The sequence below is a fragment of the Lissotriton vulgaris genome, chromosome 5, assembly GCF_964263255.1.
Source record: "Lissotriton vulgaris chromosome 5, aLisVul1.2, whole genome shotgun sequence".
Taxonomy (NCBI): Eukaryota; Metazoa; Chordata; class Amphibia; order Caudata; family Salamandridae; genus Lissotriton; species Lissotriton vulgaris.
In genome coordinates, this window is record NC_141693.1 from 1,996,940,837 (window position 1) to 1,996,957,037 (window position 16,201).

Sequence of the window (16,201 nt, forward strand, 5' to 3'; positions counted from 1 at the left end):
CCAGGCCTTGTATACATCCTCTAAGTCCCATACACAAGATAAAAAGTGGATCTCTGATCCTTTCATCCTGTAACATCCAATTCTCCATCTCAATAGCCCACCAGCATGTGAAACCCCACCACACCCACCCACCCCCTCCCAATTCTCCCATTCCCAACTGCAAAATGAGCAATCGGGCCTGGCCTTAATGATATACACCTGAAATAACATACTCACCACCCGACCCCTACCCAGAAAAAACCTCCAACATGAATCTGTTTATCCCACATTTTTTGTCCCGCCATTACTCCATTACCTTATCTTTTCTGGATATCTTTGTCCCAATCCAGCCCTCCCAGGGATCCTTACAGCTATCTAGCTAATGTGGCCAGTCCGCCTGTGAGCTCTTTGAGATATTCCTGTGCTCTTTTTCCAAATATAAAACTCAAAGTTCGCTCATTGAAAATGATTTTCAGTTTAGCAGGGTTTTGCAGATAAACCTCAACACCTAATTTCTGAAAAGCAACAAACAACTACTGCAAGCACTGCCTTCACTGAAAAGTAGCATGCGCAAAATCTGGCTTAACAAAGAATGAAACCCCATCATATTCTTTTTTTTTTTTTTTTTTTTTTTTTTATTTATTTGGGCAAGCCTGATCATAAATAAACTCTCATCAAAATGTTATCAAAATACACAAGCATTGTAACTTGCCGTTTTTTTAGAATTAAGGAAAAACAATGCAAATGTTGAACTTCTGCAACCCAATTTGTTATGTCTGGAAATGCACCTCTAAAAGGTTACCGCAAAAGCTCTGCATTACCCCCTCCACACCTTCAGGAATCCCTCAAATATCTTAAGTTATTCCTTCATTGACTGTTCTCCTGATCTTCCACATGATATCCGTCATAATACATTCTTGGGATGCACTTTGAGTTTTCAGGGTACTAACCTCGGTCTCAAGGCTCTCAGTCCGCCCTTCCACCATTTTTATCCTCCCTGCGATGTCTGAGCACTTCATTTTTCTCACCGCACCCTGCAGTTTTTTTAGGCTAGCCTATCCCAATGACTGTCACTCCGTACTTCATCCTGCAATTCTTTAATTGAAAAAACTAATTGTAGCAAGGTTGGGATCCGCAGTATGAGCCATCCCTGCCCCAGCTGCCGCCAAGGATTTCTCTTCCACACCCAGATGTTATTCGAATTTCTCCCCATTGAGTAAACCAGCTGTGTGGCAGAGTAGTTCCATTTTGGTTTCTTCATATCTCTTCCGCTTGATTCGCCTTGACGACTATCCCCCTTCCTTCTCAATGAGGATTTTTTCCGTTGCTTCAAGATCACGGAGTCTTCTAACAAACTACTACTGCTTAAATCCAAGGCTGCATCATCACTTGAGGATGAATTGCCAAAATTAGAAGTTTCCTATTCATTGGTTAAAGAGAAGAATTTCTTACCCACTGTTTCAGGGGAAATAACTGGTCTGTGCTTCCTGTCCACAAAATTACTCCAGGCAATAGCCGAGGTGGAGCCAATATTTCTAAGAGGTATATTTGTATTGCTACGCTGTGCCCCTGTAGCGTGGACTTTGTGGTATCCATAATGGATTCTGTTGTCTCCACCTCCCTAGTAACCCCCTGTGGCATTGACTCAGCCTGCATTTGGAGAATTAAAGGCTCTTTTTGCTTATGTGTGTGTTGCTCCTGGGGCCTGTGAGCACTCTGCCAGGGTTTCCGTACAAGGAGCCTCCGTGGTGTTCTCCTGGGCTTCTCCCTTTAATCCTCTGATGTTGGAAGCCGCAAACAGGTTAGTGATTAAGGATTATGATCCTCCAGACTCCGCCTGCAATGCTTCATGGGTTAGCTGCAGTGTTGGTTTTTTAACAGCCTCATGCTTTCCCTTAATGACTTTGCTATTCTCCTTCTTGCCACCTTTAATTTCCGCGCTGGATTTACAGCTGGTCTGTCCTTGCATGGATGCTGTGGAAGCTGCCCCATTTGCTGTGGCACCAGAGACCGCGGACACAGAAGGTCGTGTCTTAACATTTTTGAGTTTCTGGCCCTTCATGACTTCGGACAAGCGCACTCTATGGGTCCAGAGCAGTTGGACTCAGAGTCCTTTGTCTACACTTTAAAAGTTCACGTCCATGCAAACTGCACCCAGCCCCGCTCAAGGTTAGTCATATTATTCTAAAGTCAGACAGAGGAAAACACCCCAGTTAGAGGAAACTTCATTCTAGATTTGGAGTTGGGAGGGGGGCGTCTTTTGTGATGAAGTGCAAGTTACTTAACCTGTAGCATTAGTATTGAGATCTAGAATGCATCCATGATGGACAATGTCGCGCTTTGGTATAGTGAGGAATTTGATTCTTGTATGATGGTTCATAATCATAATTGAGTTTTATTACTAAGTAATATTATGCTCTCTTTGTTCCTTTCAGACATGGAGAAGTTGACACAGTGGATGGTTTCCAGGGGCGCCAAAAAGACTGCATCATTGTGACCTGTGTCCGGGCAAACAGCTGTCAGGGTTCTATTGGGTATGTCTTCTAGCGTTTTCCACGTTTTTCCTCAAATACCCTTTTGGTGATATTGTTCCTAGTGTTCTTGCAGGTCTAATTTTTAGAGATGACATCTAGTAGACAAAAAGAACTGGAAGTACAGTTCTTGTATTTACTCTTCAGAAAATATACTCCAGCACGCAGTGATGCACAGAGACCTTGATCTGCTTGGCCACCAACATAGAATGGCCTTCTGTCATTACATTCCACTTCAGTCATCCTGGAATGCAGTGACACAAGCGATTACACTACATGTCTTCCCCCCCTTTAACAAAAGGAAAAAGAATAACTAAATAATAATGTAACCCTTAAACTGTTCAGGTACATGCACATTCTTACCCATGTGAGTAGAATTTACTCTATTAACAATTTCTATTGCAGCAGTTGGTGCACGTAAAAACTGGCACTCATCAACCTCAGTGGGAGAATCCATACTTAGCATAGGAGCTAGCACAGAACACTCACTATTGTCAGAGCTAAGGCCCATGACACCATTTTCTAATTTTGCCATTCCCAATTTTGACTTTTTCTGCATCTTTCCTATTCTATTTTTCCAATTTACTAAAACACATGGTTTTCCATCACTCAATTTAGCTGTGTTTGAGTACCATCAACTGTTCCGAACCTCTTCCAGTTGTCTGCACAAATCTACCCTTGGTAACTCCCCTCACCCATCCATTTCCTACGCTACACATTAGATTTTTTACTGTCCCATTTCCCTCTCTCTTCACCCCTTATCAGATACATCATAGCACCATTCACTTCTCTGTTCCACTTCTCCTGTTACAGTTAATTTCTTTTGTCCACTAATATTCTACTCTTAAACTACCTTGTCTGTGCCCGTAGTCACATCTTACCTGCTAGACTCAATCTTTTCTTGACAAATAGTGCATTCCTTCCCTCCTGTCTTTCCACTTAAACATCTCATCTTCCTTTTTTATCTACTCATACATACTTTTTGATTACTATGTTTAATGTGTCTTGCAGTTAGCTTGTATTTAATTTTCAATTTTTGACTTCACTGTGTTATGTTAAATGCATGTTGATCAACTCAGCTTGAGCATGCTTTATAAGAGTACTCAACTAATTGAAAAATCCTCTCAACCCATGGTTCTGGGTTGGCATGGATAGAGGTGAATGAGGCTGCCAAGAGAGCCCAAACATTTTAGTGGCATGAGTCGATTTTTTAAAGCTTGCCCCCACTAGAGTGGAGTGAGCTTACTGAGATTTAGCAGAGGAGGACCATGAATCCCCTAGAAAGTCATTGAAACTTACTGACTTCAGGTGTGTATTAAGGGACAAGCTTGTTTTCTCCAGCATTGGATATTTCATAGATTCACATGCTTGAATAATTCCCCCGTTGTCAGACTGGAGACCCCTGGTTATTTTCCAACAGCAGTACATACTCGACCTATAACATACCACCATAAACTAGCAGGCTTCTTTTGCAACTGATCCTCATCTATCTATGATCCAAATACCAGCTAGTCACTATGCCAAAATCACAGCCTATTCTTCAGCTGGACTTAAACAGATTCATTCTGGCAATCTCATCCTCAATCCCTCCACTGGCATCAGCTTGATTAAGAATGGGATCATGGTAACTAGAGCTTCCTTCCCGGATCTCTCATGCTGTGCCCTCTATCTGAATACCCGCTCCATGATAAAACATAAATTGGAAATATTTCTCTTACTGGAGTCCGAGCGACCAGACATCCATCTGCTAACGGAAACCTGGCTCTCCCAGGAATCCTCCCCAGACATTTTGGCCGCTCTACCTAATGACTACTATATCCTCCAAGCTAATCGCCCTCAGGGGTAAGTGGGTGGAGGAGTGAAGGAACTGGCTCTGGGGGGTAGCTTGGCTCGAGCAGGAAGGCAGCCAGGGGCTTGCGTGTAAAGCAGCTACTTAACACACTCATCCACTGAGACACGAAGTGGGTGCAATAATGGAGACCACACCAGTAGTTGTGTTTGAAAATCAAGATCTTTTATGTAGGCTTTAGATCAAAGCAATTAATGCATTAGCAAATCATCAGCATTTCATTAAAGTACCACATTACAGCATTTCATGGACGCCTTCAAAAGAAATGCATTTCCTGCAAAATGGTGAAACATTTCAGTAAATACTTCCAGTAAAGCAGAAAACTTGAAATAATACAGCCTGTCGCATCTACTCTTCAGCAGGCTAAAAGGGTATTTTCATTTACCAAGGACTAGCATGCAGGAAGTAATTATAAGCATTTCCTCTTGTAAATATCAACAGTTTAGTAACCAAAATCAGATCAAAATAGTGCTGGAATGAATCCCTAGGGATTAGGATTGAACCCCATCAGGAACTGTAGATGCCCGCCCCTGCAAGAAATTCAGTACAGGGAAAAGTATCACCACTTTGTCAGCAGGCTTGAAAGCATCTAAGTAAGCATGGGCAATACAGGCCGCATGACGGCCACCAAACACCAACAGTCAATGACCTGATCGATCTTGTAACCAAGTTATGTTAATGTTAAAAAGATTTTATATAGAGCACGGCTACTCCGGGGAGTGTCCCGGCGCTGGAAACAGTTAATTCAATAGAGCCTGCTCTTCAAGCATGTCCAGTTACTTGGCCCCAGCACCTCATGCATAAATCCGACCTCACGACTACTTGGGCTCAATGGGGCCAACAGGGCCCAGTCACAGCGATCCCCGGGGGAGGGGCGAACTCGGGGCCTAAAAACCGGCCTTCCGCCCTCCTCCCCTGGGGGTTACCTTTGGACTTCGGCCCTCCGGGGCCCTTGCGATGTCTGGGGGTAGGCGGGAGAAGCTTCCGCCGGTCGCGTGGCTTTAAACTGCCCGGCGCGGTGCAGGGCGCTGTCTTAGCGCACCGCCGCAGAGGACAAGGGAACACACTGCGGAGCAAAGCGGAGGGGTGTCGTTGGCTCCGGACCCCCTCCGCGGGGAGTCGCGACCTGCTCCGGGTGCCGGGCCTTCCACACGACGCTCGGTGAGGACAGCCAATGGCTGCGAGGCTTGGGCGGGGGCGCGGCCGATGACGCGACGGCGCGTCCGCTCACGCGACAGGGGCCCAGGCAGGCTTCAGGCCTATCACGGCCTGACGAACTTGATGCGGCGGCCCTCTCCTGGTACCGGGGGGCGCCGAGGGGTCCATGACGGTGCTGATCGCAGCGCGGGGACAGTCGGCCACAGGACATGCCGGAAGCGCCTCAGAGGCGTCACGTGGGCGGCGCCGTCGTTGCGGGGACGAGGTCTCCTCAGGCGCCTCAGTGCGACACGGTACAGCGCTTGGCGACGATTCAGAGAGCGCTAAGGGGGCTTCACAGCGCTGGTCCGAGGCCGGGCCAGGGGTCAATTCCAGTAATCTCCGTCGCAGCGCTGGGCAGGGGAACTGAGTGCAGCGCTTAGCCAGTCAGTCAGCATATAGGGCCAACAGGACGGACAGTCTCAAATACAGCGCTGGACAGGGGGGAGCAGGAGATAGCGTTTCTCACACAGTTCAGCAGAGGAGTTCAGTCAGGGGGAGACCGGTAGGGCCAGGGGGGGCCCAGAGGAAGGCGGTGAGTGCGTAGGGCAGCACAGTCCAGTACCTGGTCGATCCCCCAGCAGTCTCTGGTCAAAGGAAAGTAGTCTTCTTGGCTTGGATGGTTCTGCGCCCTTAGGTGATGGTTTCTTGAAGTTGGGGGGGGGGGGGTGAGTTGGAGGCTGGATTAGTTTTCCTCAGTCACTGCAGATGGGCCCTGGGGTTCCCGACCGCTGGGCCAGATCAGGGGGCTAGTCTAGGACACCTCAATCAGCTTAAGAGGCAGCACCTAAATCCTGTCACTCCCAGTGGCATAAGTTCCTAACTAGGCCCTCCCTCCTAAATCTCCTGCGTGGGTTCCCCAGGTCAGTGATGCCCCAACTGACTAGAAAAAGTTCCCTCCCTTACTTATATATGCCCAGGTCAGGTGACCACTCTCTAAGGCGGCAAAAATAGGCTCCGCTTTCTTCTGGAAGGTTCCAGGAGCTTCCCCACTCTACCTATGGACAGGGGATGGCAGGCTGGTATTGCAACAATGTATGGGGTCCCAGCCAGCTCCTGGCAACTAGGGTGCTACACTAAAAGGCCACGCTGCAGTAGCAGGGGCCAGTGGCAGCCATGTTTGGAGTAGAGAGCACCTGCACCCTAACATGGATTAGCCATGAAAAGGTGCCCGAAGACCTAAGGGCCAACAAAAAGTAGGTGGAAAAATGAGGCAAGGGCGAAAAAGAACAGGGAAAGACCACCCTAGGGCTGACAGGTCTAACAAGGATTATCCGCCATCATACGCCATGACCTAAAATTCACTGCATTAACCCCGCTAGGTCTGCCTTCATAGACAATCTCGTAATCAAACTAGAATCGGACACTGCCCCCATGATTTGTGTATTGCTCTACAGGCCCTCTCAGAGCATGCTTTTGTTTCCCCAACCCTTGGGCAACAGTTAGCTCACCTAATAACTAACAACACAAAAAATCCTGCAGATTGGCAATTTCAACTATTGGGCAAATGACACATTGGGTGGACCCCAATCCGCTGAATTAACCGACTTGCTCATAGGGTTAAACTTCAATCAGCAGGTGTTCTTTGCTGCACACATTAAAGGGCACACACTTGATCAGGTATGGACAGCCAACCTTGTCATGTCCACACTGTCTCATTCTCCCTCCACATGGTCTGATCATTATCTAATCAAATTCACCGTCAATAACATCACTAGGGCCAAAATCCCCACCATAGAAGGGGGGACAGCAAGGAGTTGGAATGATACTAATAAAAAAATCTATTCCTCAACACATTGGCCAACACAGTCCCGTCCAATCAATCATCTATCAATCTCAGCGAAGAAAATGTAACAGCCTGGCTATCAGCAGCTAGCAATAAACACGCACCCCTCAGGAAAATAAACTTAGCCCGGCGCCATGAGGCACAGGGATGGTTCTGCACTGACCTAAAGGCTCAAAATGAGCCTTTCGGCACTCTGAAAGGAAGTGGAGACGCAATTACTCACCTGAGGAAATATGGATCTACTTAGCTGCTATGAAAGACTACAGAAAGCTATACCGACCACCAAAGTTGCCTATTTCTCTTCAAAAATTCTGACTACCAACAGGTCAAAAGAAAGTTTTTTGATTGTTAATGAACTGTCCAATCCTGACAGTCACAATAAAACCCACACCCTCTCAAACTCTACAACTCCTTGAACACCTTCATTGATAAGATTACAACAATTAAGGCTAGCATCTCTACATGCCCAACCCCAAGGCACGTTTCAGAACGCCAAAAAACCCTTGCACTCTCGAACAATTCCAGACAATAGGTAACCAGGTTTTCCAGGACTTATTGTCTATGGTTAAATAGGGATCACCCAGGGACTGCTGCCCACCCCTCATCTTGAAGGAAGCTTTTACTGCTCTTCCTGGACCAGCCCTATATCTTCTGAATGAGTCCTGAGACCTTTAAGGAGGCAATTGTCGTCACCCCCCTGAAGAAGCCAGGGCCTTACTCCCAAATCCTGACAAACTATCGCCCAATCTTTCTCCCATACCTGGCCAAGGTATTGGAAGCTTACATGGCTAGATGCCTCTCTGCCTTCTTGGAACAATCTGCATACCTTGACCCCCATCAAGCAGGGTTTCGCCCAGCACACTCTACAGAGGCTGTTATATTGACGTATTGGACACTCTCCGGAAGGAGGCCGATAGGCTCCCCGCCGGCTCTGTAATGTAAGTGTAATGTAAGTGTGCTCTTTTATAGCGCGACTGTCACTCCAAGGAGCATCCTGGCGCTTATAGCCCGTAGCCAGATGGAAGGCCGGAAAAGTCAGCTCACACATCTATCTCATTTGAACAGGACGCTGTGTCTACACCAGAGTCATACAGACCGAGTCTGGAAGGCTGAAGATCCAGGTTTTCAGAGCCTTACGGAAAATCTTCTCATCGGAGATTAGGCGCAGGTTGGGAGGGAGTTTATTCCAAGCTTTTGAGCCCAGAGTTGCGAGAGATTTCCCTCCTCTAGTTGAAAGTCTGAATTTAGGGGTCTGTAATAAATTCATGTTGGCTGATCTTAAAGAGCGTGTTGGTGCATAATGTTTGAACCAGGGAAGGAAGTATTTAGGTCCTTTTTGGTGATATGCCCTAAAGGTAATTACTAGGATTTTGAAAAGTATGCGTTTGTGAATAGGTAGCCAGTGTAGGGCCTTGAGGGCGGCAGAGGCAGAAGACCTCCTCGGCCATTTTAGGACCAGACGGGCAGCAGCATTTTGGACAACTTGCAACCTATGCAGGACAGATCGATTTAATCCTGCATATAGGCTGTTGCAGTAGTCCAAACGAGATGTTACAAGTGCTACTGTCACCGTCTTCCTAGCTGTCAGAGGAAGAAAATCAAAAAACTTTCTAAGCCCTCTGATGATGTTAAAACAAGACCCTGCCACTGCCCCTGCTTGCTGTTTGAAAGATAGGGCACTGTCGAATCTGATCCCTAAGTTCCGGGCCGCAGTGATGGTATCCGGAGGGGACTCCACCCCTAAAGGCCACCATAGGCTGGGGGAGAAGGGGTTTTGGGGGCTGAAGGGTATAATTTCGGTCTTCCCAGCATTACATTTTAGATGGTTGTCACGCATCCAAATGAAGGTTGCCTTGAGGCAGGCTTTTAGATTTTCCTCTGCCTTTCCATTTTCCCTGTCTAGCACTAGGATGAGCTGAGTATCGTCAGCGTATGATATAGTACTGATGTTAAAAGACGAAATCAGCTCAATCAAAGGGATCATGTAAATGTTAAACAGTACCGGGCTTAGGCTGGAGCCCTGCGGTACCCCTGTTTGTATGATTTTTTCCTCAGAGCGGTGTTCTCCTAACACTGTGACCTGCCTACGGTGGTCGAGGAAATTCCTCAGCCAGTCCAACGCGGTGCCCCCAATCCTTGCTGCCCTCAGTCGCCTGATTAGTATTGAGTGGGACACCGTATCGAAGGCCGCCGATAGGTCAAGTAGGATAAGGACGGCCTTCTTCCTCTGGTGTTGCTGGATCTCTGTGCAGCCTTTGACACAGTCGACCATAGCATAGAATGTGTCAGAGATGCAGGTATCCAGGGATTGGCTCTTAGCGGGATTAGTTCCTTCCTGGAAGACCACTCGCAGTTGGTCCGCATAGCCCAGTATACAGCCCCAAAGATGAGGACTACATGTGGAGTCCTGCAGGGCTGTTCAACCTCCTGCAGGGCTGTTCAACCTCTATCTCCACCCACTGATCCAAGCCTTGAAAGAGAGGAAAGCTTGCACTTTCAACTACACAGACGACTTCCAACTAATGTTCTCCATGAGCAACTCCCCTGAATCGGTCCTTGAATTTCAGACCACTATGCAATTCATCTGCGACTGGATGAACAGCACTCACTTGAAACTTAACCCGGACAAGACTGAACTGGTCCTAACGGGGGCACCCATAACCCTTGGAGCCTACATTTTTGGCCAAAGGAATTGGGCCCTTCCCTACCCCCATCCTTTTCCGCTTAAAGTCTTGGGGTAACAATTAACTGCGATCTCACAATGAAGACCAAAATTGGTTTCGTGATTTCAACCTGCTTCTACCAGTTGAGGACAATAAAAAAGATCAGCAGACTTCTCACCCAGGAAGCACTGATACAGGTGGTTCGGTTCTAGCCATGGTCATGTCCCATATAGACTACGCCAATTATTTATAATTTGGCATTCCGCTATTTTTAATTAGACAACTGCAACTGGTACAGAACCAGGCAGCGAGACTGATCTTTCAGCAACCATCGGTGGCAACCTGTCGCCCCCCTCATGAGGAAGCTGCACTGGCTCCCTATGCCACAGCGATGCGCCTTCAAGGTATGCGGTCTTATTTGAAATCCTTGAATGGCGGGAGCCCCAAATTTGTTGATGGCCTTATTCAAAAGCATACACCCACTCGTAACCTGCACTCTGCTCACAAGCACCTCCTGACAGCACCCTCCTTCAAACTGAAGTGTCTGGGCGGTGTTAGGTTTGCTGTACTAGCGCCCAGATATTGGAACTCCCTTCGAGTCAGATCCTGCACAGACCCCTGGAGCTTCAGGCGAGTCCTCCAGACTTGGCTGTCTAGACAAGCATATGAGTAAACCAGCAGGACTACCGTACCACTTAGAGCAGCGCCATGAAACCAACCCGGTGTATGTGCGCTTTATAAGAATCTTTTAACATATGACCAGCCAATAAAAATGCTCCAACTGTGCATGTACCCTATCTGACAGCTCATCAAAGAGAGGATTATTTTAAATATGGCTGAGGATACATTGATGGAATCTGTATTTAAGACATGCTTGTGATGTGGTAAAAAGAAGATTCCCGTGGAGGATCCTCGTGTGAAGTGTCTTTACTGTGTACATTTGCAGCCTGAGCCAGCTGCCTGTGAGTGTCCCTTCCACAGTGACGCGTTGAGAGGCGGGGGCGGCTGGCGGGGGCACCTCTGGATGAGGAGATGAGCAAAGAGCAGGCAGCAGAGAAACCTGCAAAAGGACCCTCCGACTCTGCTGTTAAGAGTCAGACATTAGGTCCAAAGCACTTGCGTCATAATGATAAGCACCACAATGAGGAGGACATTGCAGAAATGCCTAAAAAGAACACAAAATATGTCCCCAGGGTAACAGTAAAGAGAGGTGAGGCGGATCAATATAGCTCTTCAAAACCGGCAAAAAATAAAGGGAAAAAATCACCGTCAAAGGCATTGACGATAAGAGAACTGTGGCTGAAATGAGAGAGAGAAAAAGGAATGGAGGAACCCGTTTCAATTCCTCTGCCACGGGGGAGTCATCAGCTCGAGCGGCTTCAATGACAGTGCATGCCTTTGACAAATGTAGCTGCAGTGTTGGCCTCCGCCGACGAAGGAAGGGCCGTCGGCACAGAAGAGGCAGGTGCAGGAAGGAGGCTGGAGCCTGGGTGCGGCCACAATGGCGCCTTCGACGACTAACAGAAGGTCCTCGACAAAGAGGCAAGTTTTAAAGGAGACCTCACCAGGAAAGATAGTGCCGTCGATGAGCAGCGACCAGCTAACGCTTTTGATGGCAGAAAAACAAGCATTGGCAAAAGCAAATATATGAATTTTTAAAAAAAACAGCATTGGCAAAGGCGACTATTTTAAGTAAGAAGCAGCAGTGGCAGATAATCAAGCATTGCAACACCAAATACGTTGCATTCAGGTTTTGGAGAGGTACAAGAAGAAACGATGGAGCCGGTACTGGAGGCTGTTATGTCACCTGTGCCACCTAGACCACCACTCGAATTATTTCAGGAGAATTTCCCTTCACCACAACTAGCCAGGCTTATAGTTTGTCAGAGAAATATAAAACCTCGATGTGGATGAGATAGAGGCATCGTTTAGTGTCGACGGCGATGAGGAAGAAAGGGCAGTGCACCCAAGTGGTCTGAACATGCAGTATGTTTTTTGTGATAATTATCAGCGGAGGCAGGTTCAAGGTCATACCTCTGACAAGTTGATACAAGTGCCTTTACATATTTGGTTGGAGACCTTTATAATTGGCTGCAACCGCATCTGAAAATGAGGGAAAAGCAGAACAATATAACCTCTCTGCTACCAATTTTACAGCCGGAACATGCCAGCAAAAGCCGCAACAGTCTTGGAAGGAGAGTCCGGACGAGAGTGTGCTGGATGCTGAGGATGATGATGAGCAGGTGAATCCGTAGGATTCATCCTTTAATAAAGCAGATGATGATACACAAAGCCGCCGCGGGATGCATGAAAATGATTCAGAATAGAATCAGTTCAACGCTCCTAAGGATGCCTGTCCAGTTCTTGTGAAACGTAAATCTCCACAAGATGACATTGGGAGGTTTCATTCCCTGATAGAGAAGGCCTTGGAATGTTTTAGTCTGCCAGTCTGTTGCAGAGGAATTATGTTTTTTGTTTTATTTTGAGGAGAAAACGCACAGAGGCACATGGTCTATTCCTTTATTGTAGCACCCATGGGAAGGTTTGTCGATGATGCAGAATACACCAACTGCTTTGGTAAATGTCTCCAAAATTGAGAGAGCACAAGGCCATGGAGGACACAGCGGATGTATTTTGAATCCGGTTTGAACGGAGTCAATCATATCAGCAGCAGCATAGCGCAGGTCGGGAAATCATCGCCATTCACAGCGCCTACAGACAGAGTGTAGGTAATGGGATTCGATGCGAAAGCGATTTAATGTGCTAGTAGCTAATGCAATTAAAATTGCGAACTACAGTAATAGCTCCTTATTACAGGCACTTATGGAGCGACATGGCCCTGCTCCTAGAGAAGTTGCCCAAGGAAGATAAGGAAAAAGCAAAGCCGATATTAAAGGTCGGAGCTAGCGTCAAAACAGTTCATAGATATGGCCATGGACTTGTCAATATGCACATTTAAACAAGTCATAAGTGCAACAGTTGTGGGAAGGTATGGCTGATTGAAAAGTACTGAAAAAGAATAGGAGCGAAACTTTGCCCCCATCCTGGCGCACAGCCTTGATTATTTCCGCATGAAAATGCCGGAAACTTCACAATTTTTTAAAGGTTTTTTATTCTCATTTATATGCTCATAGTTCAAAATTCATCTTTTTTTTTTCTCCAAAATTTATCCATGTCACAAAAGAGACTCTTATGCCTTCACTACATCCTTAATGGGACAGGAATGCCAATCCAGGCCTTATCCTCCACCATGGTCGTGTGCATAAATCAATTCAAAACGTCATTCTTAGTTACCCAATGCATTTCGAGCCTTGACTCTGGCTCTTCGTCAGGGGTTACGCTCTAAAAGAAGAAAACATATCCGTTAGACTATATATCTAGACCAAATGACATTGTTTGCTTATTGTACGTACAAGAAATACTCTTTACACAAATTGACATTTTTCCCGCTAAATCGTATTTCAAAAGTACCCCTGCTTCTATTCTTCCTCCCCTACTTCTGACAGGTGCACGTTATCTTCATTGTGCTGCCCCACCACACTGTTGAACCCGTGTTCTTATAAGAAGAACATCTTAACAATCAGCCCGGAATCTAGATGAAACGTACCTTTTAAACAACAAGTGCAAACATCCTCCATGTGTCCTCATGACTCGAAAGGATTCAGCATTTGGTTCAACCTCTCTCGTTTTTGTCCTTTTTAATTAGTTTTCCCCTTCACCTGTTCTAAATTAAACCTCTCCCACTACATGACCCTGTTGATACTTTCCTTCCTGTCCAAATTGATTCCTACAAATCCCACAATGCACTTGACATGACACTTTGTCCCTCGCAGTGTATTTGAAAAACAGTGACTCACCTATGTCTATCTCCCGCCTGCCAGAACCTCCCACAAGGGACTGGAATACTCAATAATGCTCCGCCCACCCTATGCTGTCATATCAAACGTCAATTGTATAATACGGTATAACGAACTTTGGAAATCTTAGTTCATTCAATTGTAACATAAATTCTTGTATAACATAAAAAACATCACGTTATCGAGAGTGAGCCCTAATAAATTCATAGCTTCCAATTTCAATGTTCTTCCATGAATATTTCATAAGATTCTGCTTTGAACATGTTCTTCCAGGGGTCTCTCTTGTGTCAGTTTGCAATTTCATCAAATCTTTAATCATGTTCCAATGGGTGCTACTCGTCAAAAGAGCCGTTCAGTAATACATTCGGAAAAGGCGACGAAGTGCACACCTTGTTAATCCTATTTTTTCCATTCCCTATTCATTAATAATTTTGCATTAGTTTGCGTGCTAATGCAAAATTATTAATGAATAAGGAATGGAAAAAATAGGATTAACAAGGTGGCGCACTAAGTCGCTTTTTCTGAATGATTGAAAAGTACGACATTCAGACCAGAGGTTCAGACATGGGTGATGGATATGCCTTTTGATGGTAAAAATGTATTTGGCATGTAGGTGGATGAGTCACTTCAAGCGATAAAGGCAGACACTGAGACCGCTCACTCGCTTGATATGCTGCGAGGAAGACAACCATATAGAGGTTACAAGTGGCAATTCTTTAGACGAGGGCAGCAGGAATCCTATTTTAGTCCCGACAGGACAGTACTGTTATAACGGTCAACAAAGTAGACAAGAAAGGCAAAGAGGACAAGGCTACAGTCAAAATAAAGAAGAGGAAATCAGCCGTCCAGGTATAAAGGCAAAAGCAGAAGCAGTGACGTAGCAATCACTTTGGCAACTCGTGGTGGTCCCCGTGTTTGCCACCCCACTGCAGCTGAACTAAGGCGGGGGGATGGGGGTGCCTTCAGGATTTCTTTCTATTTGCCGCCCCTTGGCGGCCGATTGAAGAGCGGGCTTGGGTTGGGGGCGATTGCCGCCCCAAGAACAGCAGGTAAGAGTGCGGGGAGGCTTCCACCCCCCAGACACCCTTCCCTCCACCCCCCTCACTTTGCTACACCACTGAGCGGAATGTCATGACTTTCTAAAGATTGCAGTTCCGGATGTTCAGTTGCCAGTCAGGGAAAGGATGTACTTTTATTACAAGGAATGGCAGCAAGGAACAGACAAGTCCATGTTAGATATTGCCAGGCAGGCACATTTCCTGGAATTTGTGGAGAAGCCACCAATACCCTTGTAATAAAGGAAAGACACAAGAATCTAGGAGAGCTAGGAAAGGAAATATTCAAGCTTTTCTAGAAAGGAGCAATTGAAAAAGGGCAGATTGAAGAGCACTGCAATGGATTTTATTCAGTTTTCTCATGTTGAAGAAATCAGAAGAGTGTCAAGTCAATTTAGCTTTATTCGAGATGCACTCATAAAAGCATAGAAATTCCATACATTTCAGAGATACTCAGTCAATAAAATTTTAGAATTTAAAAGTTACATAAAAATAGATAAAACACAATCCTTAAGCAATCATTTAAAAAGTTCATCTCGAATGCTATGTACAAAATGACCAATAGTTCTAAAAAAAATTTACATAATCAAACTGGATAAATGTCTTTACCAACAAACACATAATCAGCGGTCAAACCGAAAATTTCTGTCTTAGCACCCATGCCCATCCTAAATATTTGGCAGTTGCAATTGAGATGGACAATAAAGTGCTAGTGCGTATGAGTCTCAGTGCTTCAGCACTGCTGCTAGTACCCAAAGACTTGCACAGTGGGGTTAACCAGACTCGTCTTGGAATTACATAGGCGGGACAGACAAATAAAAAATGACCGATAGTTTCCTTGTGATCCCCACATGCAGGGCAGATGCTGGTAATTGCACTAGCCCACCTGCAGGTCAAAGACTTGAGGGGTAGGGATCCTGCTCTGAGCTGGAAATAGAGCTTCCTATCCCCTGGTTTGGTGATGGCGTCCCAATAAGGCTCTAACCTGGGGATAAGCTTTGCCTCTAAAAAGCCTCCAGCCATGGTTGAAGAACCAGTGCCACTCCAGATTCGGTATGCAACCCTCTCCCAAAAAATCTCCTTTAAAACTTTTTTAGATGGAAAAGAAGCTGTCTCTGTGTTTTCCCACAGCATTTGCATACCCAGGCCTACGAAGGTATTTCTGAGCTCAGGTAATTTTATGGAAGACATCGGATTTAATAATGTCCATGTCGTGTAGGGGGGGGAGCAAAGCGCGTGACCAAGATGGCCGCGTGAAGGCTTAGCTCTGGAGACTCCACCCCT

General features: G+C 46.1%; 1 protein-coding gene across 5 annotated transcripts in view; it reads left to right on the top strand.

Annotated features, from left to right (window-relative positions):
* SETX (senataxin) overlaps positions 1–16,201 on the top strand; it is a 631,151-nt gene that overhangs the window by 583,251 nt on the left and 31,699 nt on the right. For all 5 annotated transcript variants that reach the window (XM_086924766.1, XM_086924768.1, XM_086924765.1 and 2 more), the window contains one exon: positions 2,415–2,513. In XM_086924766.1, coding sequence (XP_086780892.1) covers positions 2,415–2,513 — 99 coding nt within the window. The remainder of the gene's footprint in view (positions 1–2,414; positions 2,514–16,201) is intronic.